The 26,493-nt window shown below is 43.8% G+C and overlaps 1 protein-coding gene across 1 annotated transcript in view; it reads left to right on the top strand.

Moving 5' to 3' along the window:
- The window catches only part of KIF5C (kinesin family member 5C), a 149,652-nt gene that overhangs the window by 90,176 nt on the left and 32,983 nt on the right, over positions 1 to 26,493 (top strand). Inside the window, exons 12-16 of the mRNA XM_045861229.1 lie at positions 7,076 to 7,251; positions 12,376 to 12,444; positions 14,160 to 14,366; positions 16,449 to 16,595; positions 23,018 to 23,206. Of these exons, the coding sequence (XP_045717185.1) occupies positions 7,076 to 7,251; positions 12,376 to 12,444; positions 14,160 to 14,366; positions 16,449 to 16,595; positions 23,018 to 23,206 (788 nt within the window). The remainder of the gene's footprint in view (positions 1 to 7,075; positions 7,252 to 12,375; positions 12,445 to 14,159; positions 14,367 to 16,448; positions 16,596 to 23,017; positions 23,207 to 26,493) is intronic.

Here is a 26,493-nt window from a genome sequence, read left to right as displayed (position 1 = left end):
GGCCCACAACCCAGGTATGTGCCCTGACTGGGAATTGAACCGGTGATCCTTTGGTTCTGAGGCTGGCACTCAATCCACTGAGCCACACTTGCCAGAGCTGGAAGCCAGAGTTTTTGAATGTAGAAAACCAACTCTAGTGATATAAATTTCGGGTTGGTGGAGTAGTCCCTTGACCAGCTGTGAGTGAAGATCTATTTCAAGGATTAACTAGATATCACACGTGTAGCAAAAAGCCCAGCCTTTCTGTTCTATTCTTAGGCTGGGTGTTTAATCCTCAGGTAGCTGTGGTTTTGACAGATTAGAAGACTCTCCTGAGATGACTCTGTCGTCGATAGAGCTGGGACCTGAGCAGAGGGAGCTTGACCCTGAAGTGCATTCTCTGTCCATTGTCTGTTTGGCCTGCACTTTGTCCTAGTGGTTTGTTTAAGCCAGTTAGGTGGGACCACATTCAAAAAGAAGGGGGACCTCAGCAGTGTCCCTATGTATCAGTTCTAAGTCCTCATAGTCATGAAAGCATGGCCGGCGTGTGTCCACTAGAGAACTGGGATTTGATAGGTGGAGTACCTTCCACTAAAACCAAAGAGACAGGATAGTTCCAATGTTCTTTTGAAATTTGACACGCACACTGGTTCTAAACTTGGAGGAAGCAGCTACTTAGTTCACCTCAGTGATTCCTGGGTATTGATATTTCCACATTGTGGTCTGAACACATTAAAAGAGCATCATCAATAGTATGTGCTCTTCCCTGGGAAACAGATTTCTCTCCTTTCATGGTGTGTTTACAATTTAAAAGTTTGGCTGCCCTGCTGTTCTCCAGCTGCAGGAAAGTGAGAGAGAGGGAGTGTAGCAGGAAAAAAAGTGTGTGTGTGTGCATGCTTGTGCTTTTGCTATAGAATGAGGTAGGAGCACAAAGTAGTAGGAAAGGTAAAGTAAGATGATGCCTCAATAGCAGATCAGGTCCAGGCAGGTAGTGTGCATGCATGAAGGGAGGTATGCCTGATATGGTTGGCAGTAACAGGCCTGTGGCACGGGAGAGAGCATTCCCCATATAGAGCCAGTCAAAAGCTGTGAAATACTGTCCCTGTTATATGCCTATAGGCTATCCCCCCATACCCTCTTCAACCCCTTGTAGCTTACTGGGCTATGCAGAATGCAAACCTGGCAGTCTTCTCCTCTGGGCAGAACAGTATGTGGATCCTCAGAATGTGGCCTGTGATTCACAGTGTGTGCATTACACCAAGCCTAATTCATTTCTGCCCTTGCGATTAAGGCAGGACAGCTCAGTGCATGTGCCTGCGGCTTAAGGGGAGGCCACACCTTGCTTCTATAAAGAAGGAATGAACAGAGCCACTCTCCTTGTTTTATTCCCCAATGTGCTACTGAGGGTCCCTGGGTTGCATGCAATAGGAATTGACCCTGTCTGGCTTAAACAGAAAGAGTAGGCATTAGAAGGCTAGGATGACTCCCAGAACCAAAAGAACTGGGGCCTAGTGTCAGACCGTGAGGCTGGGGCTGCTGCAGAGACACAGGCATTGGGGAAAATCGGCAGGGCTCATGAAGGGGCTCACCTGGAGTGAACCCCTTGTGCATATGTCTCGTCCTCGTCCTCACATTGTGTTGTGTCTGAGACCCAGGGGCCTGTGGGAGAAGGGAGATCCGTGCTGGGCGCTGTGCTTTCTCTGGGGACAGGTAGGGCGCTGATGTGTTGTCTATCCCAGACTGCCGTCATTGGGGGGCAGCTAATTCCTCCCAAGGAAGTTGGGGTGATTTTAAGAGAGTGGATGTTGAGTGGCTGAAAAACAGCACATGCCCACCACTGTCTGCTAGTGACATCTTGTGGGCTGAAATCTAGTGACACTCTTCTCTCGAATCTGAAGGCTCTGCTGGCAACTTTAGCCTCATGGAAATTTGCGCAGCCTACTTGCTTAAGGACAGATAGATGCAATGGGCAGTTGTCAGAAATGAGATTTTTTTTTTCCAGTTCTGTTGCTTGTTGATCCTTTGTGTGGAAAGGGCGTGAGCAACCCCAGAAATGGGGATGGGTTTAGGCAGTTTGATTCAGAGTGAATTGTGGCTCCATTCCCCGCAGTCCCTGGAGAAGACCACGCAGGACAGGGAGGGAGGGGTGAAGGACTGCGGTCCTGGTGCTCAGGGGGCTGGGCGGCCCGCACTTCCCTGCCACTGCCAGGTTAGCTTTCACACAGGCCCTCTCCTCGGAGACGTCTTTGAGTTTTGCCCTTTGAAAAACGATAACTTTGGGGCTTATGTCAGAAGAGGAGACCCTGAGGATGCCAGTGTCAGGAGGGCAGAGAAACGACCTGACAATGGGGCATGACTGCAGCGTCTCGAATAAAATATAATGTTCAGTAACAGCGAAGATGTAGATGTACCCCATCTGCTGAAGTCATGCAAAAAAATTATTTCATCACAGGCAGAGGAGGCATGGAAAAATCGGCAATCTCTCCAGCAGATTTGTTCTCCAGATTTAAAACCTGCCAGGCCAGCAGGCTTGATTCACTAATGAGCTAAATCTGTAACCTTCGGTCTGATTGGGGCTTTGTGAAGCTGTGCAGCCTTCGGGGTTGGAACGTGATTTGCTCCTTTAGCATTAAATATGTAGAAGATGCCGCCCCCACCCCCTGGATTCATAATTACTGCAGTAGATGCTCGGAAGTTAGCATTTCATTTGAGAGAGCTAATTTGTTAGGCTCTCTTGATTCTTTTGAGAGCATAGCCGAACACTGATAGAAGTCCTGACCGCTAGAAGAATGTTATGGCCTGTTCAAGAAGCCAGGAATGTAAGGAGGGTGCAGAGTACTGGGTGACCAGTTTACTAGAAAATTACTCTAGAAGGGATCAGAGAATGTCGTAAGCTGCTTACAATATTTTTAGGAACTAGGGTGAAAGATGCTATTTGCGTGCTAAATAATCCCATAAAGGAATGATTTTTTTTAACCTCACATTTATGTAATGACATCTTGTAGCCAGCTGCTCTTACCCATCTGGCAACTTAAAGATTTCCTTTCAGTTTCTTTGATATAGAAATTACCTACCACTAGGTCTGCCACTGGGCCTGTTTAATTGGTATTAAAAGAAAGCACCTTCTTTGCCAGATTTGCTGTGGTTTCTGGTGGAAGCTGTGAGTGCCCAGCAAATATGGGTCCTGGAGTTGCAGGGAGAATGCAATTACCTTTCTAGATCCTCCAGAGGGTTTGGGGACTCAACTTATGAAAAGGATAACTAGCTCGTTGCTATTTCATGTGTGAAATTTTAATGAATTACTGGCGGTCTAATGGTGTACTCTCTCTCTCTCTTTTTTTTTTTTGGATAAACACAAAAACGAGAAGCCTGTTTTAGTTAACTAATAACCCTAACAAGAATTTTTGATTAGTCTGTCATTCTTGTTTATTGTAATTGACAGATTTCTACTTTTTGTAGAAATGTTATTTATGCCCTCTGAGGGTTTTCATTTTATAATGAAAATGCTCTGCGAGCCTTATAGATGTGCTCCAAGTGAATGCTCCTTTGTACACACAAATCTTTTAGTTCTTAAAGGTAATTACAACTGACAATAGGAAATGCCAGAATCCTGATTTAAAGAAGGGAAGGTTTCTAGTTAGAGGGCAGGGGAAGCTTTCATTCTAGAAAATCAGGTGCTTTACCACATTATAAGCTCTTTCCCTGTAGACAGCAGGTATGCAGCCTAGGGGCTACACTGGGAGAAATTTGCTTCTAATGCAAAGAAGGAGAATACAAATATATGCTCGTCTTCATTTGGTAATCCTTTTTCTGTTCCCTCACACCCGGGTTTTAGGGCATTATTTCTCCGGGTTTGCTTGCAGCTGTCTTCCTTGTTACAATCAGTTACTCCGTAATCACCTCGTGGGGGCTTCTCGAGAGATTCAGTCTGCAGTGCAGGGAATATTCTCGATTAAAGTGGTGAGATTGCCATGGAGACAGATTGCCTGGTGTCAGGTCGTGCATGGTGTTGAGAATTTACAGTCCCCAGACGTGTTTGTGAGCCGGACGGTGTAGTTACCAGGGATGCTCCTGGAAGTCATTTTCTCGTCCTTTGAAGGGCAGGGGTGCTGGGGAAAGCCAGCCCTCGGTCCTCTCTGGGCAAGGGCTGTGCTCTCCCACGGGCGCCTGCTGCTTTTGTTCCTGCGTGTTGCTGCTTTGTTCTTCTCGGCCCGAATGGTTGCTGCAAAAAATTATCCTGACTGCCTGACCTTTAGAATATACTGGGGAGAGCTCATTGTTTAGCTGTAGCTTGTGGGGGGACATGTTGGTGCTTTGATTCAGAGAATTCTTCAAGAGAAACAAAGTCTGCTGTAGGTTTCAAATATTGTCTTAATAAAATTAAACCTGAAAGGGGCTTGCATAGCTATCTTGTGTTTTATTTTTGAATATGAACTCTAACCACAAAGGTATTATGAAGGCCCCAGAAACACTAATTTCAGAATAACTAAAAATAATAATTTATCTGCAAAGCCTGAAAAAAGTTGACAATTTCTGGTCAGAGAGAGGAGGGGCTAAGAGACGGACTTTAAACAAATGATACCTTTTGTGTTTTTTATATATACCGTTTTCATTAATCTTTACAACAAAAGCATTATTTTCTGTCCTTTATAAAAAGCAGACCAAGAGATGAAGCAGGCGGTGGGTTTGTGGAATGTGGAAGGACCGTGTGGCTCCGGGTCCGGCCACAGCACCGGAAATGCTACGCAGTCTGTGCCTGTGTCAGACTGCCTGTGTTGGCTGGCTCGTTAACCTCCCCGGTTGGGGACGGCCTCTGCGGACGGCCTCTGGGGACGGCCTCGGTGCTTGGTGCTGCTGTAATTCCTCGGTGGGAGAAGGGAGCAGCTTCAAGGGGAGTGAAACCTGTGACGTTGGTTAGAGCAGGTGCCCTGCCACCAGGTTGTGGGGTTTCACCCCTGCTTCCTGCCTGCATGGGCGAATTGAAACACGCACTGGATAGCCCTTGGCTCACACCAGCCTCATGGTACATCACTGCCACTCTGGCCATTTCAAGCCCAGAACACAGGAGTTCCAGGTGTTTTTGCATCTTACCTCTGGACTTGGGGTGAGTTGGCCTACGGACAGCATGACCACAGGCTGGCTGGGTTGTGGTCTAGCACAGCTAAGAATTTCACCGTCATCTTAAACTGGAAGGTCAAAGTCCTGCTGCGCTAGGTGGCCATGCTCACAAGTTTCATACGCCAGGACTGAAACATCGGAGATACGGCCGTGACCCAGCAGGGAAAGGACATTTACTGAAGTGTCAGTGATGGGTTTGTCTGGAGAAGGAATGGAACTGGGAGGTGGAGATGAAGGAGGAATTCCAAGTTTTAGTGTATGCTCTATGATAAGAAGATGTGTATGTGTATATACATGTGATATATATATTTTTTAAAGCAAAAAAAAATCCTTACAAACTAGAACACGGCATTGCTTTTATGGCCCAGGGATTTAGCAGACCACAGAGAATATAACTCCTTTAACTGGGTGGAATTCAGTCTGTACGCTGAGGTTATTGATAGACGTTTTAAATCAGGAAGGGAAACCGAATGAAATATTGATTTGGTTCAGGTTCAGTTCAGAGGCTACTCTGATATTTTGGTTTTGTCTCAGGTCAATAATTTTAGGAAGGGGTTTGAGTATAGTGCAGTCTGGTTGAGCTTTAGAAGGAAAAAGTGTTGGCTCAGTTTTGTATTCAGCAAAGTAACAGTTTATTCCAGGTTCTGCTTCAAACTTCTGCGTGAGATGGAACTGTGATCCAAAAGTGACATCACTGGGTGTTAATTTTATTTGACATGAAGGCAGTTTGCAATTATCAAGTTTGATAATGGAATCTTAAGCAGCCAAGCTCACCCCTCACAAATGGTTCTGTTTACACTGAGATAAATATAGACTGTGGTCGTGTTCGGTGGGGTTCTTTGAGGCCTGGTATGTACCGTTAACGAGGTGGCGTGTGAGGATCTGTCTGTTGGGTTTTGTTGTTGTTTTTGTTTGTTTGTTTGAGAACTTCCCTCTGACTCAGAGCAGTGTTCCTGAGAAATTTCCACCAAATGCACTTCATGGGCTAAGGGCAGTGAAGCCTGGAACGTGCAAACGCGCACTGGTCGCAGCGCACTGAGTGTGAAGTTGATGGTAAACACTGACGGGGGAAGTATGTTAGGTTCTGGTCTGCTTTCCAAGAAGATATTTGAGAGGCTCAGCTGGGCCACAGGGTTTTCATAGAATCCTCTGGAGGCAGCCTGTCTTCGCAAGGTGATTTTCTGGTGGGGGATAGTCGTTCGCCAGCTTGAGAACGTTACCTCTTTCCTCAGTTTGCCTGGTCAGACTTGGTAATAATGCTTCTTTCGAAAAGCCCAGCAGCACTGTGCTGCAGAATGTGAAGTGGTATGCAGCGTCTCTGCGTGACATTCTAGATTGGCTGCGTTTTCTTTGCTGGGACAGCCTGACATCACAGGAAATTATTCTGTTTGAACTCTCCAGCAGAGCCAATTAATTCCAACTCCCTGCAGGAGAGGGTGGTTGATAGTGACGTGTGGGTTTGTGCAGTGTCAGTCAGAATTCCTGGCTCCGCGGCCACCTGGCTTCCTGCGCGATTCAGGGAGTTCGAGTGCAGAGGATGTGGGCCCGATGGTGTTCTGTTAAACAATGGCAAATTTGTTCCTTGATGTGGCTGCTTCTATTAGTGAAGTACTAACCTAATTAATTGGTAATTAGGATGCCTCAGAGGTCTGTTTCCCTTTGAATCAGTCACTAGAGAGAATACGATTCTAGTAAAGCCCCAGCATGTTCCTCAAAAGGAAAGTGTATGCAGAAAAAATTCTGCATTTTGCTGCAAGTTGGATTAGTTAAGAGCTTGTGTGGTTCATAGAACCAGCTTTGTCAATTAACTGTGACTTTTCTTGTCAAATAGAAAGAACACAAACCACAGTTCTCTACCACAGCTCTTTATTGTGTCCTCCATGTATTTTTCATGGGAGTGACTATTTTTGGAACTCTTCCTGGAGGGTTACATGCTGAATTTCTTCAATACCCAACTCCTTTTGGCTGTGTGTTCCAGGAGAAGCTGTGCCTGAGGATGAACAAGTCAGTGCTAAGGACCAGAAGACTCTGGAGCCCTGTGATAACACCCCCATCATCGACAATATTGCTCCTGTTGTGGCCGGTATCTCTGCAGAGGAGAAGGAGAAGTATGACGAGGAGTTCTCCAGTCTCTACAGACTGCTGGATGATAAGGTCTGTAGCCAGAGATTACAGTCCTCACTCTGGTACGCAAACACTAAAAGTGGCAGGTCCTGGACTGCCGACCAGAAGCAGCTTCAAGCTCTAGGCCGCTGATGTAGGGTTGCAGGCTGAGGTTTATGTCTGTCTTCCTGATTTTACCCTAGCTCTCTACTGGGCAGAGTGCTTGATTGGGCAGAGTGAGGGAACTCGACTCATGTGGAACGGAACTTCCGTGCAGACTGGACTGGAAGAGGGGAGTGCTGGCCTGGGTAGAAAGACAGTCCTCACTTCTAGAAACTGGACTGGGGTTGATCACTGCGTGGGAGGCGGGGTTCAGGGGTGGGAGTGTACGTGACCTTTGTTTCATTCTCCCTTCTTCCCCCACCCCCACTCCAGGCCTATTTCTCACCTCTGTGCCACTCCAATGGTAGTCCCAGCTACAGAGACAAGGGTGGGGCCCCCAAACCCCAGTGTGTGCATTAATCAGGTAGCTCTAAGGTCCTTAGATGAGGGACCTATCATAGTGGGGTGAGGTCTGAGCGCCTCTACCTTATCGGGAAAGCTGTTTTCAGGGGCATACTCACGAATGAAGTAGTTTGAACATGCTGCTTAGGGAGTCTGTTTTTATGGCAAACTTTTGGGACTCAGATAGTCATGTCAGTGCACAAATTGGAATAGAGGAAAACTGAAGAGCACTGGAGAACATTGGGTATCATTCATTCATCCCTGTTAGAGGTCAGGTTAGGAATCCCAGAGGCACAGGAAATGAAATTGAAGTTTCACGGGATCTTGGCATGCTGCCCTTGGAATGTTCTAAATCCTTTCACTTCATTTCATCAAGGTTGCTGATATTTTTAGTCTGATTTAATCTTTTTTTGCTGTGCTTCAGCTCTGAGTGCCCAGGGACACCTCTGGCTTGGATGAAACAGCTTTGTTATGTTAACGTTGCTATTAATCTCCCTGGCCTCTCTTGTGAGTAAAACTCAGAGTCTGGTTTCACCTTTATGAGGGCATCGTGCCTAGGTGTCTTCAGGAAGCTTGTTTTGCTTCGAGTTCATGAGTCTGGGAGTTGCAACCACAGTGGTGAATTGGGGTCCTCCTCCCCTTTTGGTGCCATGTTTCGTACGCTGTTCATGTGGGTCACAGCTGGGTTGATTGTCCTGTAGGCACTTGACTTGCTGTTATCCTTCCGTGTCTCCAAGGTGTTTTACACAAACCCTCAAAGTGAAAAGGATAATAAGTCAACAGTATAGGCAATTTCTTGACTTCTCCAAAGAAATGCTGTTGTTTAAACATACTCGAATTTTTTCTCCTTTTAGAACTTTTGGTTTCATTTTTAATAATCCTCAGAGAATCTTAGATGAGGAGTGATAACCTGGTTCTACAGTCTTTACGAATAGGTTGGAATTGGGGTCATTTACCTTTGTGGCATGAGGCATTTCATTGGTTTGAAAAAGACTTCAGAGTTTTGAATCCAGCTGGCCAAAGGAAATAATGAGGACTGAGCTCGGAGTAATGCAGTGCCATGCCCTGGGGGTATTCATTTGGTAGCTGGCAGAGCTGACCCAGAGTCTCTGCCTCCTAATGACCAGCCTAGGACATTTTCTGTCTTATCATTCATTTACCTTCAGCTTATGCCTTGAAAACCCTACTACACGTGCATATCCAAGGTGAGCATTTGTGGCCCACCATAGGCTGATGCCGAGAGATCTGGGAAAGGGCTGAGCCCAGAGCCTCAGCCTTAGATCGACACCAAAGCTACTGGTTTGACCTCAGTAACCCTCCCTATGGACTGCCTTGTCGGCTGTCATTCTTATTTGCCCTCCTCTTAAGGTTTTTAGGAGGTACTGCATGCTTCTGATTCTGTAGGTGTTTTGATACCTTTGAGAATATATGAGCTGGAACATGGTACCTTCATAGATAATTTAGCGGTAGAACTGGAAGTACCTAGGTCTAGATGAGAAACTAGCCAGGTTGTTTATGTGATTCACCCAAATTCACATTGCCTGTAGGTGGCCGAGCTGCAGTGAGTTACACAGCTTCTGACTCCCAGTCCAGGGCTCATCCCATTCTGACCTCAGCCTTTAAGTGAGGAGCACGTCAGCCCTGGTGGACAAACCTGCGCAGAATGTGGTGGAAGAGACGGTGCAGAAAGGCTGCACCGTCTCTTCCCAGCCGCCCCCTCTGTCCCTCTGTGCTATCCCTCAGAGGGTCTAAGGACAAGTGCTCTCCCAGGGCAGTGCTGTGTGATGGAAAACCACGTACTTTAGTGCCAGTTCTGTGACTTACCTGCTGAGACCTGTGCTGGGGACCTGCCCTGCTAAGGTGTTTTCTCATCTGCAACACGGGGATCCCATCTGTTACTTCAGAAGTTTGTAGCGGAGAGTAAAAGTTGTTAGTGCATAGCCAGTGCTTGATAAATATTAGTTTCTTTCTTTCTCTCTTCTCCCTTTCTGTTTGCTGAAGGGAGAAGCCACATCGTGTGTGGTATCAGGTAGGCTGAAAGCCGAGTTGTAAGATGAGCCAACTAGTGTCGGCACTGTTTCTCTTATTCCCCCGCACCTCTCCAGTACCTTTGCACTACTACTGGAGAGAGTGTATGAGAAGGAGTTAAGTATAAATAAAAATATAAGTTGAACTTTATTTCACTGATTACCATGCAACAAAAACATCTTTATAATTAAAGGCGACCTGTGGACAACTCACCTATTTCATGGATAAGAAAATTCAAGTACAAGAGTATTTTGTGAAAAAGGTTTTAAAGTCTGTTATGCATGGACTAGGTCTTAATAGCATCAGAGTGAACATGCATAAACATGGTGTATGAGATGTACTTGAATAATAGAGACAAAATAACACATCTTATTCTGAAAGTTTTTTGAAAAAAATTTAAAAACTGTAGTAGACTATGCTCTTAGAGCAGTTGCCTTAATAAAGGACAAATGTAGTTTGGGAAATGTCTCTGGTACAGTGATTTATGTCCTTATAATGAAATCCCTGTTCTTCATGCTTCCCAGATGGGGATGGGGGCCCTTGGCTCCTCACTATTACCGCAGAAACTATTGCGTCATCCCCCTCGACGCCTGTCAGGGCGGAAGCCCATGTCTTCAGGCTTCGACGCGAACGCAGGACAAGAACAAAGTGCTCATTCCACCGTTCGTCTTCTCTTGTGATTTATGTCACACGTAACTGTTGTGTGCAAGTCCCAGGGGAGGATGGCAACTCCTGGTGTTAGACTGCTTGAGTCTTTTGTGTTAAGTTGTTTAGTATTTATGTGCTGGGAAACAGAATGCAGAATTATTCCTGGTAGCCGACATTCCAAGTTTACAAAGTAGAAGAGAACGTAAGTCCTACAAAATAGTCTCCTAGTTGTGGATATACACTTTTGGCGGTTTCACTTTTGTGTAATTCCCTAATTTTCCTGCCAGAAATCTGGTTTGGGAAGGAAGGTCATGAGTATTTTGGGAATGATTAAAGCACAGGTGGTAAACACAAGGCCCGCAGACCGAATCCAGCCCTCCACCTTGTTTTATCCGGCCCAGCACCTTGTTTCTACCCAGCAGCAGTGCCGAGCTCCTTGCCCCTAGTTAAGGAGTAATTACATTTATACAGTCCTAAAATTACATTTGGCCCTTTGAAGGCAACTGCGAGGCTGATGTGGCCCCAGGTTGGATATCCCTGTGTCCAACTCATTTTTTAATGATTAAAGAAACATTGAAGTAGAACATTCAGTAGAAAAAGGATGTGCTTAAGGAGAGAATGAAGGCCAAAAGATGTGATATGCAAAGGAAAAGGAGATACAGATCCTGTCCTACTGATTTTTGGATTTTCTGGCTCCGTGAATAGCATTAGTTGTGACACCACGTTAATCCGAGTAAGTGAATGCACAGACGGGACAGGCAGACAGGAGAGTATCCCATGGGCAGCTGACGTTTTGCTAATAAGGTTTGCTAACTAGGCCCTAGAATTTAGTTAGCCCTCCCTTCCCTTCCAGCAAAGGTGGGAAACACAGTGTAGTTTTTTCTGTTTTGTTTTTTTTCTTTTCTATTCTATTTTTTCCCTTTCTTTCCTTTTTTTTATGGGCTGCTGATGAAATCACCTGGGCAGCACCTGGCACAAAGAGGGACCCCACAACACTGACCTGAATCTGACTCTGCTTGGGGTTTAGACCCTAGAAATGTCATCAAACAGGACTCTCCACTGTTTGCAAGGGAGAGAGGCACCTATGCAGATAACTTGCCGTTCTCACAGGATATGCTCCAAGTGGGCCTTTGAACTCATGAGAGTATCTGTTGTGAACACTGAGCCTCACGCAGCTGAGTGTCCCCTGCCTGCCTGCCGCTGTGCGCACTCTGGGTAGATGTGTTGAGGGACAGGCAGAGACGCCCCCGTGGGCAGTGAAAGCCTGGCAGCCCTGGCTTGTGGTTGCAGCACCTGGTGTTGGACAGTGAGGGCAAGGAGAGCGTGTGCCTGTGGGTGGCAGTGACTGAGAATCAGTGTCGCTCTGCCCCCAGCTTCCGTGGATTTTGTTGTTGTTGTTGTTGTTGTTTTTCTTTCACACTGGTTAAGAACATTAACTTCTGGTCAAGCGGGAGGTCTGCTCATGGCAAAGATTAATTCTCTAGTAAGTGATTTTCCAATCTAAGTAAGAGGTTTGAAGTAGAAATACTGGTCTCTCCTACATATCACGTGCCAACATTCCTGGTCACTGATGTGTTTGACAGGATTTGGGGCATGAATATATTATAGCGCAGATGGTTAGAAATTGCCTTTTTTTTTTTGAGCCTGAATTCACTGTTAACATCTTGGAATTGGGAGAGAGATCTCAGAGTTTCCTTTCAGTTCCCAAGCCCTGGCTCTCTGATTTCTAGAAGAGCAGGGATTGAGTTAAATGTGTGGGACATATTTTCCAGAGTACCCAGATGGTTCATCTGCTGACAAAGGTGGGTGAGAGATGTTTCAACAAAATCAAGATCCCAAAACCAGTCTCCCCTATGTGGGGAAGCACCACAGCACTCCCTTCCTTTTATTGGGAAGCTCACAGCTGGCATCCTGGTATCCGACCATCTTGGGAAACCAGGATATCTAAAATGACATAACTAACCAAAAAGAATTAAACATGATGTTTCATTTCAGGATGATGAAATTAACCAGCAGAGCCAGCTGGCTGAAAAGCTAAAGCAGCAGATGTTGGATCAGGATGAGGTAAAGTTTGCAATAAATTTTTTTTATGAAGTTCTTTTATTACTCTCTGTTGTTGATGTTTGTCTCAGAAATTTAATTTGCAAAGAATTTTTTCAAAATCACTGAATCATGTGGAAATTTCTTGATAGATTTCTTTTTAATGCCTATTAAAAGTGGACTTTGCTTGAATTTAGAAAATAAATGTGTGACTTTGTAGAGCCTTGGGACTCAGAGTGTGTAGCCGGTCGCTGCTCTTAGTGTTTGAAAAGATGAGACAGAGGAGCTCAGTGGCGGGACAAGGGTGGTCCTGCCTCCTCACACCCAGTGCTCGGCACTCCTGTTTGCTGCCGTTTTAGCCCTTTCCAGCATTGCAGATCAGTGGACTCAGGTATTGGATACATACCATGTTCTCATGCTGTCTTGTAGGAAAAACAAACAAACGAAAATTAGAAGGTAGAAGAAGGGAAAGCGGAGAGCAAAGGGGTCCAAATGCTGCATGCATGTATATGTGATACAATAAAAAGGAGGCAAATTGTTTTCAGTCTCCCCAGTGGCATTCAGTTCTCCTGTAAGGGTCTTTATTGCATTGTGTTTTGCCAAGTATTTTACAAACAGGAGCCTAAGCAAAGAAGAAGCAGACAATCTATCAAACATATTTTTTTTTCTTTTGTGCTTTAGGGTGCTTTCTGCTTTGTTGCTAAATGCTATGGATTGGATCATGTGATGAAATTATAGCAGGTGGCTTGGGTTCATGTCCCCACTCCCAGCCCTCTCATAGACATAACTTTTTAAATAACCATTTCCTTCCTTTTCCTCTTCATTCCCCTTCATCTCTCTAGGACAAGGACTGTGCCCACTGTCCAGATCCTTCCCTTGGCAGGGAGGTCCTGTGTGCCTTTGCAGTGAGATGAGCCACATTTAATTGATTTGCCTCTTAACGATAGCCAAGTCCTTCATTTGCTTAGTGTTTCCCACCCTCTTCTTCCCATTCTATTCCTTTGCATTTCCAACTTGGTACAATTGCCTTTGATAAGCTTTCCTTTCTATCACAGTTAAGAAAAACTCTTAATACTTGTCTTTTTCTGTGGCATCAAGGCCGAGTATCTGTTCATTACAGGAGAATCAGAAAATAGAACAGGCACCGAGATAATGAAAGCATCTGCATGCCCGTCATTCTTTTTTAACTCGTGTTAATGTTTGGGGTATATGCTGCTCTGCATCCGTGATGAATATAAAGAAAAATTGATGCCTGCTCTTTTATTCTGTTTTGGTTGACTCTGAAATTGACCAGTTTACAATGTGAAATGATGATAATATTAAAAAGTCATGTAAGTATTATTATTGTCTTCAGAAATCATTTGCCCTCATAGTTTTTTAAACATGTGGAATAGCCAGCCAGCTATGAAGTGTGATGATTTTTGATGTATAATCAATTATTTACACCTATGCAGTTTTAAACTAAAAAGAAAAATAGAGAGAGAGAGAGAGAGAGAGAGAGAGAGTGGGAGAGAGCAAGAGAGCGAGAGAGAGAGAGAACAAAGGAGAAACAGGTTTTTGAAAAAACATGCTATTTTTAATTTTAGCATCTGGATATATAGTAGTTTTTCTGGTCATTCTAAGCTTTTCCAATTTGTTTTCTTGTATCTGTTTTTTAAAATCACTTTATTTTGGATAGGGAACAGAACACAAACATCTGATCATTAGGTTCACAGTTCCATGCCATCTCACGTCCCCAGCTTTTAGCTTCCACAAGAAGAGACTATGAGAAGATCCAAGAGGAGCTGACGCGTCTCCAGATTGAAAATGAGGCAGCTAAGGATGAGGTGAAAGAAGTTCTCCAGGCCCTGGAGGAGCTGGCTGTCAATTACGACCAGAAGTCCCAGGAGGTGGAGGACAAGACCAGAGCCAACGAGCAGCTGACAGATGAGCTGGCCCAGAAAACGGTGGGAGCACTGGTGTCTGGGGGCGGGGCTTCCTCACTGCCAGTCCTGTGCTGATGCCCGTATTTGTGTGTAGGAAGGCAGTTGGCTGAATGGTTTTTCAGTGTTAGACTAAGATGCATTCTCTGAAATCTTCCAATAAATGAAATAGTTTGTCTAAGTGCCTTCTGTCCACACATCTTAGAACTGCACAGCACAGCTCTTTTGCATTCAGAGCAGGATGCCTTGTGGAAACCCATGGCAGGGGGGGCAGACATTGGAGTCAGAAAAATCCTAGTTCAGATTTTCACTTTACAACTATTAGGCCTTAGTTGAAACATTTAAATATCTTGAGTATTTGTTCCCTAATTTGTAAAAGTGGCGATAATTGCATACTTCTTTCAGGGAGTGAGAATTAGTGATGATTTACATAATACACTTAGTGTCCTGTGCATTTGCGACGGTGTCAGTAAGTAAATCTCAGATTGGTGTGTTGGCAGGCGACAGTGGGTGACCGGGGAAGGCACTGGGTTGTGCTCTTGTGTCTCTGCCTTCCTCAGTGACATCCAGTCCCTCCTGTAGCTTCTCATACTAGCCCAGGAAGGAGCTGTGCTGGCTTGTTTGTTGTCCTGTTTTAAACCAGTGCTTCAGTCTCACATTTTCTAAGTTTTCGATTCTCTCAGTGAAAGATGCTGCAGGTTCTGCTCAGTGAACTCATGGCATCAGGGCCAGTGAGCATTTGGCAAAGTGGCTGGTGGTGGGATGTGTCCATTCTGTCCTTTTCTGCTTGGAAAGTGGGTGGTGGGAAGCTGAATGGCTGTACCCGGCTGCCCTTGGCACCTCAGCCCAATGTCTGGTATCATGGGATTGTGCCCAGAGTGCTCTGTGGAAAACATCCAGTTCTCCTGGGCAAGGCAAAGTAGCAGATGGTGCAGGAAAGCTCTAAGCTGCTGACTGGAGAGCTGATGGAAAAGGCTCCTCACTCCATACATTCAGTTTCATGAAGGAAATGTTTTTAAATGGCTTCACTAGATGGGAACTACTGCTACTGTGGATTTTAAAAACAAAATGAAATAAGCAGTGCTGATGCCAAAACAAAAGCAAGACAGACAAACAGACTGGAAGTCATTTAACGAAGTAGGAGACATAGATTTTTTTCTGCTTATTATTTTCTGCAGGGTTTTTTAACTAGTCCTTGGTATTTGCTTCTCAAAACAATGAAACATTTTCCAGAATGCAATTTTTATTTTCTGTCAAACCGAAGTACTGCTGGACTCATTCAGTCAGATCATCAAAAAGTGCTCTAGTAACACAGCTGCAGACAAAGAACTGTGCAGGTGTCTGCGTTAACCTCCGTAGCTCCACGGTTATTCTTCGTTGTCGGCTGAGTTGATACCAGGACACCAACAGATGACAATTCTTTTGTTCTTGAGAGTTTTACTTAGTTAAAAATATATACCTTTTGGTAACATATTTGAGGGTTGGAAAAATATGGTTTTATTAATGTTTGGCAATAAAGTAGAATTTCTGTTATATATTAAAAAGCATGATCTTGTTGAACTTGATATACTTTGAAAAGAGCTGAAGAGTGTTCAGTTCAGCTCACGAAGAAGATTAGAATTTTCCCAAGTTGTTTTCTAAACTTGTTAATTCCCTTTGGGCCTTCCAGACTGCAGTCGGATGGGAATTTGGGAGTGGCCCCGGGAGCAGGTTTGTCGGGAGGAGGTGGGGGTGGGGGGGCACAGGTGCGTGCGGGCCCTTGAGAATGAACGTGAGCTGACACAGAACACCTGGTAGGTAGGGAGATGTGATTGCACGTTGCAAACCTAAGGGCTCCTTTTGGGCTTTATTTATTTTTAATAACTTATTTTTGCTCACCTGGAAATTGTCATCTGATAAGTAGACATAACACATCAGGCCAAGACCATTCCTTTCCTCATCAGAGTACAGTGCCATCCGACAGTGTGATTTACAAGGACCCTCGTGTTGAAATCACATGAAAGGGGAACAGAACTCCATCTTACGTATATTGTCGTTCATTGCCGTGCGGAGTGTATGAAATTGATGGGCACCCCTTCTAATTTGTTGTGGAAATGTGTTTTTCAGAGTACACTGACAACCACGCAGAGAGAGCTGAGCCAGCTTCAAGAGCTTAGCAACCACCAGAAAAAGAGAGCTACCGAAATCCTGAACTTGCTGTTGAAGGATCTGGGGGAGATAGGTGGCATCATCGGCACCAATGACGTGAAGACTGTAAGTTAGCCCCTCTGCATTCTGCCCACATGTGCTTGTAATGGCATGGTCCTACGCAGGCGGGTCCCTGCTTTATTCTCCTACGTATCCAGTGCTTAGCACAGTGCTTTGCATCTGCCATGTGCTTTGTGATATTGAGTAAGAGAGATCGAAGGGCTGATTGAATGGTGAGTGAATGATTTTTTGGGTAAGGAGAAAGAGAAAAAAATTTACCTTTCAGATATAGGGTTGACGTCATGTAATTGCGTGTAAAGAGGCCAGTGCCACAGAAACTTGGAGTTTGATAGGTTAGCCAACCGTTCCAGTCTCAGTATTGTGTTTCTCCTTTTCTATGAGAACCCAACAGAGTGAAAATTCCCCAACCAATCAGCATGAAGTAGGAAAGCTTGTAGGTGGAAGTAATAGGATTCTAACAGTGGCTTAAAAAGCAAAGCCACTTTTAATTATTCGCAGTGTGAGAAGTATAGAATCTTGTTGTTCAGAGTGTGACTTGTGTCACCTGGGAACTTAATTGGGAATATAGACACTTTCAGGCCTACCTCAAACCTACTTGATCAGAATCTTTACTTTAACAAGATTCCTCAAGCCATTCTTTTGCTTATTAAAGTTTTAGAGGCCAATTTTGGTTTGGTGCATTGTTTTAACAATGTCAAAGATCCAGGCCTTTTCTTTATTTCCTATATGCTTTCTTTAGCCTATTACTTTTTCATAGCTGCAGGTTTTTGTCTCATGGTAGCAAGATAGCTGCTATAGCACCAGTCATCGCATCCTAACACAACTACATTCAAGGCAGGATGGGCTGAAAAAGCAGCCAGTTTTATTCAGGAGGGAACTATATCCCAGAAGTCACCTAGACATCCCCTTATCCCTTACTGGCCAGAAGTGGACCACCACACACTGCAAGGGAAGCTAGGAAAGCAGAGAAAAGGATTACTATCGTTGGTTTAAGCCAACTATAAGTCATCTCCTGGTGTTATGCACATTGGTGCCACTGATGGCAGGGAAGTAAGGGATGTGTGAAGAATGGGGTGGTATAAAGTTGTCCATGAGGAGTGGAGGGAAGAGAGAGAATAAATGAAGTTCTCAGCCAAGAAAAACTTGCTACAATATAGAGATGCCACTGAAAAATTATATAGACACATTTTAAAAACTAGGTTTATTGAGGTGTGATTGATAGAAAGTAAGCTGTACTTATTTAAAGTGGACGGTTTGGGAAGTCATGACCTATGTATATGCCCATGGAACCATCACCACAGGAAGACGGCAAATAGACCCTCCCCCCCAATGTGTGGGGCTGCTTCTGGGCCCCCGTTCTGTTTCGCTGGTCTCAACTTCATGCCGGGGGCAGGTGGTGTGGGCTGCAGCGGCCCTGTGATAAGAATGCAGCACCTCACACGGAGTGGCCGCTGATCACCGTGTGGGTCTCATCAAGCCAGAAAGCAGTGCTGTATTGCTCAGCTTTCCCCTCTCAAGCCTCTAAAACCCAAACCTTTGAATTTAGCCATTTGACTTCTAAAAGGCTGAATGCTACATTAGCTGCTTTGTGGGAACACTCAGTTTTTGAGCTGGGGTTGTACTAGAAAGGCTCCCCAGATTACGTTTGTTTATAGACATTTCTGGAAAGCATAGAAAAAGTCCTTTTTGGGTGGTTACCAGCTCTAGGCTTAGAGTGTGTGATCTCTTACAAAACCTAATCATTCTTTCATGGAACCTCTATTGTAACTGAATATTTCATGAATCTTTATGAATGAATCTAATTTTAGCCTAGAATTCTCAGGTACTATAGGATTAACCCTATTAAGCTGCAGTTTGGTGCTTTTATATTTGATGATTTAGAAGAATTTTTAGAAGCATACACAGTGGTATTGAGCTATAAACTTCTGACGTTTGGGTGATTAAATGCCCCCTTGAAATATGAAGGTGGAATTGATTTATGGGAGGTTGGCGTCTGCTGCTGATAACGATAAAGGAAGATATTTTTATGCTAAGTTCTAAAATAGAGCTGATGAAAAATGCTAATGAAATCAAGGAATGTCTGGGTGCTTCAGCATTTGAAAAAAGAGTCCTTACCTCTGGGAATCTGAAGTATGGTTGAAATTATTTTTAAACACTCAACTGGATGTCTTAAAGATATTTTTGGGTTCCAGACATTGGCTGCCCTAGTTAATTTCATTAATAACTTGTTAATTTCATTGATAATTCTCACTTGTAGAGCATCATAGTCTTAATCATTGTTTTTTTCTTATAATTGTGATTTAATTATTGAGGCAATGAGATCTAAAGGGAGGAGGGGTGTGACTTAGGGCAAGTCCCTTCAGTTCTCTGGGCTTCATTCCCCTGCTGTGTGAAACGACAAGGGAGCCAGCTTATCGTGAAGGTTGTCAGCTCAGAAAGGACGTGACATATACAGGTATTCCTTAGAGCTATCATATGGGCAGATAATCACCGCCCTCCCACAGCTTTTTTGAGATATAATTGACACATAACATTGTATAATTTAAGATGTACAGTGTCTTAATTTGACACATTTATATGTTATAGAATAACTACCCTATGGCATTATCTACCACATTCATTTTATCACAAGTTACCATTTCTTTTTTTGATGGGAACATTTGAGAGCTAGTCTCTTAGCAGCATTCAGGTATATGATACAATTTTATTAGCTGTAATCTCCAGGCTGCGTATTAACTCTACAAACTTGCTAATGTTGTACCTGGAAGTTTGTATCCTTTGTCCAGTAACTCCCCCATCCACCCCCTACACCACCCCCAACCCCAGGTAACCACCACTCTACTCCTTGTTTCTCTGGGTTTGGTGTTTTCAGATTTTCTAGATACCACATATAAGTGATATCATACAGTATTTGTTTTTCTCTGTCTGACTTATTTTACTTGAGGGGTGAATCCTAAAGGTCCATCCATTGTTGCAAATGGCAGGATTTTCTTCTTTTTTATGTCTGAATAATTTGAGTAATTTTCCATTACACACACACACACACACACACCTTTCATCCATTTTTCTGTTGACAGACACTTAGGTTGTTTCCATGTTTTGGCTGTTGTGTGTAATGCTGTAAGGATGTGGGAATGCAGATATCCCTGTGAGATTCTGATTTCAGTTCCTTCACTTATTACCCAGAAGCAGGGTGGCTGGATTATATGGTAGTTCGACTTTTAAGGAATTTAATTTTTGAGGAATACTGCTTTCCACAGTGGCTGTACCAATGCACACTCCCATCAAGAGTGCACTAGGGTTCCCTTTTCTCCACAGCTTTGCCAGCACTTTTATTTCTGTCTCTTCAACGGCTGCATTCTCATAGGTGTGAGGTGGTGTCTCACTGTGGTCCTGGTTTGCGTTTCCCTGGTGAGTGAGGCTGAGCACCTTTCCGTGCATCTGCTGCCCTGTGTGTGTCTTTGAAAGAATGTCTGTTCAGGTCCTCTGTCCATTTTTTTTATCAGACTGTTTGTTTTTTGCTATCAAATTATATATACAAGTTTTTAAATATATTTTGGATATTAACCCCTTACCAAATATGTGATGTGCACACATTTTCTCCCATTCCATAAGTTGCATTTTCACTTTGTTGATGGTTTCTTTTGCTGTGTAGAGCTTTTCAGTTTGATGAAGCCCCACTTATTACATCACTTACAGTTGATGTAATTATTTCGATCTAAGAAAATGAGCAAATTTAAGAGATCTTTTTCAGTGATCTTGTATTTTTGTTCCTAAAGCCCTTTCAGTTCCCACAAGGTCCCTGCTGGTGGTGGAAGGACGGGTCTGCTCCGCTGCCAGTCCCAGAACCCGATGGGCCCGCGCAGTTAGGAGACAGAAGAACTCATTTCTCCGGCTCAGTCATGTCTTGAAACAGAGTCCGGAGATATTTTGTTTAGTCAACAGAACAAGATGAGTGAGACCAGCTAATGACGAGAAGAGCCCAGTGTTGCCTTTGTCAGGTTTATTAGTGAGCTTCCCCTTCTTTTCGTGTGCCTTTCCCCCGGGGTTTTCTTTAAATTTTAAACAAAGGTTTTTTAGGAATCCAGCCAGGAACTAATAGGATAGAGGCAGAGAAAGTGAAGTGGGTGGATTGGCTGCCTGATTTTCCTCTGACCTACACGGGCTTCTTTTAGTCTCATTCTGGCTTTTTTATCTTAGAAAGAATGTACAGTCACCTTACTCTCCTTGACCTGGCCTAGAAATGGCCCCCAGCACAGCCAGACCGTGCTCTGGGGGTGCTTGGGGGTTGTGTGTGTGTGTGGCGGGGGGGGTGACTCCTCCAGTCAGAGTGGAAGGGACAGCACCTGTAAGCAGCCCTTTTTTCTGCATTGGTTGCCTGCACTGGATCCCACGGTCTAGCACACACTGCTAGTCATTGACAGGCCCCAGGGAGAGTTGGAAGTAACATTTCAGCTACAAACGCTGACTCTTCCTTGTGAAATAACGGTGTATTAGAATTACTGAAAATGTTGAACTTAATGATTAAATATATGAACTCTTAAGGGGTAAGAAACCTTACAGTTAAAATCACTTGTTTGAGATACTGTTTTTATTTTCAATCAGGCATAGACGCAAAATCTCTTTTTAGATTTCCTAGGATAAGAATAGTCTTCAGAGGTTCCGGTTCCGGTATGGGGGAGGAAATACCTATTTAGGAGGCAGCACATGATTGTGTACATTTTAATTCTTCCCCAGTTCACATGGGATCTGGGCACAGAAGAGAAAGTGTTCTCATCTGAGGACAGACCTGCAGAGGAGGAGGGGTCCGCTCCTCAGTGAGGTTTAGCCACCAGCAGCTGGTGTAGGTTGTGAATCCCACACTGAAGATATGGGTGTGTGCTCCCTTCCCTTTCTACCAATGCTGGAGCACATACAGGGCACAGCTGGTCAGGACACAGAATGAGTTTCTCATCTCTGTTCCACATTCAACCAATCACAAACATAGGAGAACAAAAAATTTAAAGACTGCAGGCCTTTCTTACTCTTTTTATTTGTACTTTGGGATTATAAAAGGAACACGTAAGGTGGAGTGGTGTTGGTAGACACATTTCTCACAGTCAAAGGTAACGGCTTGAGCAAGAACCTCCATTAAATTAAAGTGGAGCACAAGTTGATATTTGTATATTTTCTTGCTGTTGACGTAGTTCTGAACTGTGCTGACTGACACTGATTTAACAAATACTGCAGCGTGATTCTTAAGGGAGCGTAGACTCCAAATTACAGGTGTTCAGGTGTCTCGTTAGTGTACTTCCTATCTGCTACCAATTTTCAGGGTTCGATACACAATTCCATATTTCTAACTCTTAAATGTTTACTGAAAAAACAGTCACATGATGAATTAATGACAGCAATAGGGACAAAAGTGGGCTGTTAGAGTATACTGTGGAACATCAGAAAAACATGGTTGGAAACATCCTAGAACGAGCTCAAGCCTTTGGGCTGGGTTCCTGGGCTGGGTTCTGGGTAGTGCTGTTTTCTCCTGAGGTGCTAGGGTGCCCTCTGGTGGTTAAACAGAATACACGCAGTTACTTGGCTCATTTGGGCAATTGCCCTTCAAGAGCTTGTTCGCATCTCAGCAAGTGGGTTTGTAGCCCAAGTATCCTGTGTCAATTTTTGTTTCCAGTAGAACTCTGAAACTTAGAAACCAAATATGAGATCATGCAGGAATGCTGGGTGTCAGAGGTTCTCTTCTAAAGGTGGGTTTAGATTGTTATTCTCAGATGACCTTAAGTAATAAGATAGATTCCTGCGTGCTTGAAAGGGACAGGCACGTGCAGGCAAGGAAACGCAGATCGGCAGTGAGGAGGGGTCATGCAGAAAACCTGCATCTGGAGGGGCTTAGGGCATTGGCAGTTCTTACATACTGGGCTTTTGTTGTTCTTGTTGTTGTTGAATTGAGGACTATATAGAAAATCCTTTATATTTCAACCCTTAGTTGCACATATTCAAGCCATTAGACCACTACTCTGTCTGAATAGCACACTACAGAGAACATAATTGAAATTTTGAGTGGAGTTCCTACAGGGGCTCAGAGGCATTTTTAGAACCTCTCTGCTGCTCTAGAAATACAAGGTATAAGACATCGAACGGAGCACTCCTTCAAAGTTATCTCTTATTTTAATCTCCAGTGCCTTTTTTCTTTTGATATTATCTTTTATCCTAAAAATCAATTGTAAAGAAAAACCTGGTTGATTGAGGATTATATTTAGTGGAGGTTTTTAATTAAAAGTTTCACCTGAAGTTTTGGAGAATTTGAGGTTGAACATATAAGTACTTTTTAGATCATTTCCTGCTTGTGGTCCTGTAATTAGGGATTCTTAGCCAGGAACCCACAGACATCTTGGGAATCCAGGGACAGGTTTCAGGGGGCCCCGTGAGCCTCTGAAGATTATAGCAGTAATTGAATGTCTTCGTCCTGTGCTCAGTTGGCAGATGTGAATGGAGTCATTGAGGAGGAGTTCACCATGGCCCGTCTGTACATCAGCAAGATGAAGTCAGAGGTCAAGTCCCTGGTGAACCGCAGCAAACAGCTCGAGAGCGCCCAGATGGACTCTAACAGGAAGATGAACGCCAGCGAGCGGGAGCTGGCGGCCTGCCAGCTGCTCATATCCCAGGTAGGTCACACCTTGCCTCTTCATTTCACGCCGTGTTCTCTTGAAATCTGCTTCCTCCGCGCTCTTACCGGGGCTGGTGGTGCGTGCTGGGCATATCGATGAACTTTGCTTTACACAGTGCTTGTCCATGGCCTCCCCAGGCAGCGACACCCCAGGCTTCGTCTTTACCCAGGCTGGATTTGGTTGTGTGAGTGACATGAATTACCTTCAGTCCATTTTTAAAAGTTGCGTCTATATGTCTCTGTCTAGTTATCTTGGAAGTTGTTATATACACAGGTAGGTTAAGTAGAAAGGTAGAGAGAGGGAGAGAGGGAGAGATTGGATTGGCCAAAGATTCCATTACATTTTTTCTGAAAATAAAAGAAACATTTTTCATTTTCACCAATAACTTGATTGATTTGGGTATTTTGAGTACATTGGCTATCTCCTACTATTGACTTCTAGTGGGTAGAGGCCAGGGGTGCTGTTAAACATCTTCTAATGCATAAGACAGGCCCACAGCAAAGAATTATTTGGCCAAAATGTCAGTAGTACCAAGATACTTCACAATCCACTTTTGACACGTTTGATCAGTCATGGCACCTTTTCCATACACTGCACAAATCTTTTTTTGCATTTCAGTTGCATTTTTACCTTTCTTGAAATAATAAAGCATAATATGCTGAAAATCTTGTGTATCTTCTTCCATCTTCAGTATTAAAATGGCTGCATAAGAATTCACCAATTTTGATAAGGTTTTTTTAAATGCGCGATAGGACAGCTGTCACAATACAATCTAACACAGTTGTTTCAAATGAAGTTAAAGACAACTAAGTGCTACTAGAGCGATCATATGGGAAAAATATGTAAGGACTTTTTGGCCAACCCGATAATAAATGGATACTATTGGGTGAAATCTAAAACTCCTGTCTGCTGCGGCAGTGTTCCTTCACCTGTTCCCCTCCACCCTGGGGCCAGTCCACTGGGTGAAAGCAGACCCTGCTGCTGCTGCTGCTGCTGCTGCTGCTGTTAGTGACATTGAGGGTTCACAGTGCGCTGCACTCGGTGCTGAGCACTTAATAAGCGTTGTCTCACTTGATCTTTAAAAAAATTCTGGTAGGCAGGTTTTATTGTTGTTTCTGTGTTTCCAATAAGGAAATTAAAACTTAGAATGATTATATATAGTGTCCAAAGTCATGGAGCCAATGAAAGGCAGAGCTGGTTGATGAACCAAAGTGTCTGTGAACCCAAAGCCTGGAAGGGATTTGCAAGCCGCAGGGCACATTTCATTCGCTCAGGGAGGGAGGCAGCTCTTCTTCCCATTGGAAGGGCATTTTCATTTTAGAGAGGTGGTTCCAGTAAATAGCCTCGGTGCTCGCCTGTCACTGTTATCTGACCTTGGTGTTTGGGGTCTGAGGCACCTGTGAGTCATCCAGGGTATGCTGCTCGCTGCGGTATTCCAGGCGTGAAAACAACCGAAGCCATTTGGGAGCAGACAGGTGTCAGCATGGAGCAGGGTATCGAGCAGGACCGAGGCAGATGAGCATACACTTGTTCTGTTATGCTTTTAAACATAGCAATAATATGTAATCATAGGACCATCTGCAGCCTCCTTTTCTGCCACCATAATAATCTAAGAGATGCAATTAAAGCATTAAGGTTCCATTTTATAACTAACATAATCAGAAATGTCTTGAAAAGATTATTCTATGCTAGTATGTGATAGTGAAATTTATATACATTGTTGAAAACAATCTGATTTGGTCAGTCCTTTTTGGAAAGCACCTTGGGAATCAAAAACCATGAAAAATACAAGTATATGAGGTCTTCCCAGAAGGTATCCAGCCATGTTGATATGAATAGAGACATTTATTGACAAACACACAAGATACATGAAACATTGTGTGTAGGATAGTGACACCTCCGTCCCCTTCAAAGTAGGCTCCTTGGGACCTCACACAGTTCTCCCAGTTGCCATCAGCTGTCCCATTGTATTTTCCTGAATCATATCTATGGTCTCAAATCTCTTCCCTTTCAAAGGTGATTTTAGTTTTGGGAAAAGTCAGAAGTCACAGTGCACCAAATCTGGGTTATAGGGGGGCCGAGTCACCTGGATGATTTGATATTTCACCAAAAAAAGCTGCAGGAGACGTGATACAAGAGCAGGCACATTGTTGTGATGAAGTTGCCAGTCACCAGTTGCCCATAGTAGCGGCCTTCTGAATCATCTGAATAGTAGAGGAATGTTGAAGCTTAATGCAAAATTTGATGCAGATTCCCTGCTGTATTCGCTCAGTCACTTTGAATGTGGCAGCCACACAGTACACATGCTCACTCAGCAGCATCTACTGTTGTCACTGACCAGTACAGTGAAGTCATCATCGTTTACACATGTGCATTCCAGTCTACTCTCCTTGGCTGCCAGGTTACATAGATGTCACACAATGGTTCTTGTTATGTTAATAATGGCTGGACTTTTTTCTGGACAAACCTCATACATGGGTCCAGTAATTTTACTTATGGTATTTTTAATTGGTAATAAAAATGAAAAATTTTTGTTTCATATAGTATTATAATTTCCTGATTTAAAAATTAAAGAAGCTTATATAAAAGATGTTGAATGCAATGTTACTAATGATAAAGTAAAATATTTATTGATAGAGTAATAACATAACCCAAATATTTATTGATAGAGTATAATGTAAAGTTATATGGAAGAATATTACACTGCTCTTATAAATAAAATTATTCTGCCAGGGGGCTCAGGGGGAGGTGGAGGAGAGTATAGGGGGATAAATGGTGACGGAAGAAGACTTAACTGGGGTGGCAAACACACAGTACGGTTTACAAGATTATATGTTGTGGAATTGTGCACCTGAAACCTGTATGATTTTGTGAACCATGTCACCCCAATAAATTCAATAAAAAGGAAAAATAAAATAAAAAATTATTAAACCCAGCCATTTGGAAAGTATAATTATATAAAGATAATGCAAATGAAGTTGTTGAGTAGTACCTGTCATATGCTTTGCAGCTTTGTGAAATATGCATTCCTATAGATAAAACCAGGGATGTAAGGAGGATAGAGTTGATAAGTTAGAGCGGTTTGTGGGTGAAATCTATACCACTTTTTCTGGGTGGGCTTTATTGTTTTGCTGTTTTTATAACTCTTAAGAATCATGAAGAGCAATGATAAACATCGGGGCCCAGTGCACCTCCAGCACGATTCCTGGGTCCGCTGTGACATTGCTACACGTGTGTCTGGGCGGCCCTGTGCGCGCTGTGTGGAGGCCAAAGCCAGAGTGCAG

This window comes from Phyllostomus hastatus, unplaced genomic scaffold, assembly GCF_019186645.2.
Source record: "Phyllostomus hastatus isolate PE091 unplaced genomic scaffold, TTU_PhHast_1.1 phas_contig_1, whole genome shotgun sequence".
Taxonomy (NCBI): domain Eukaryota; kingdom Metazoa; phylum Chordata; class Mammalia; order Chiroptera; family Phyllostomidae; genus Phyllostomus; species Phyllostomus hastatus.
Note: the sequence above shows the minus strand (reverse complement) of the source record. Positions and strands in the feature narration are given on the sequence as shown.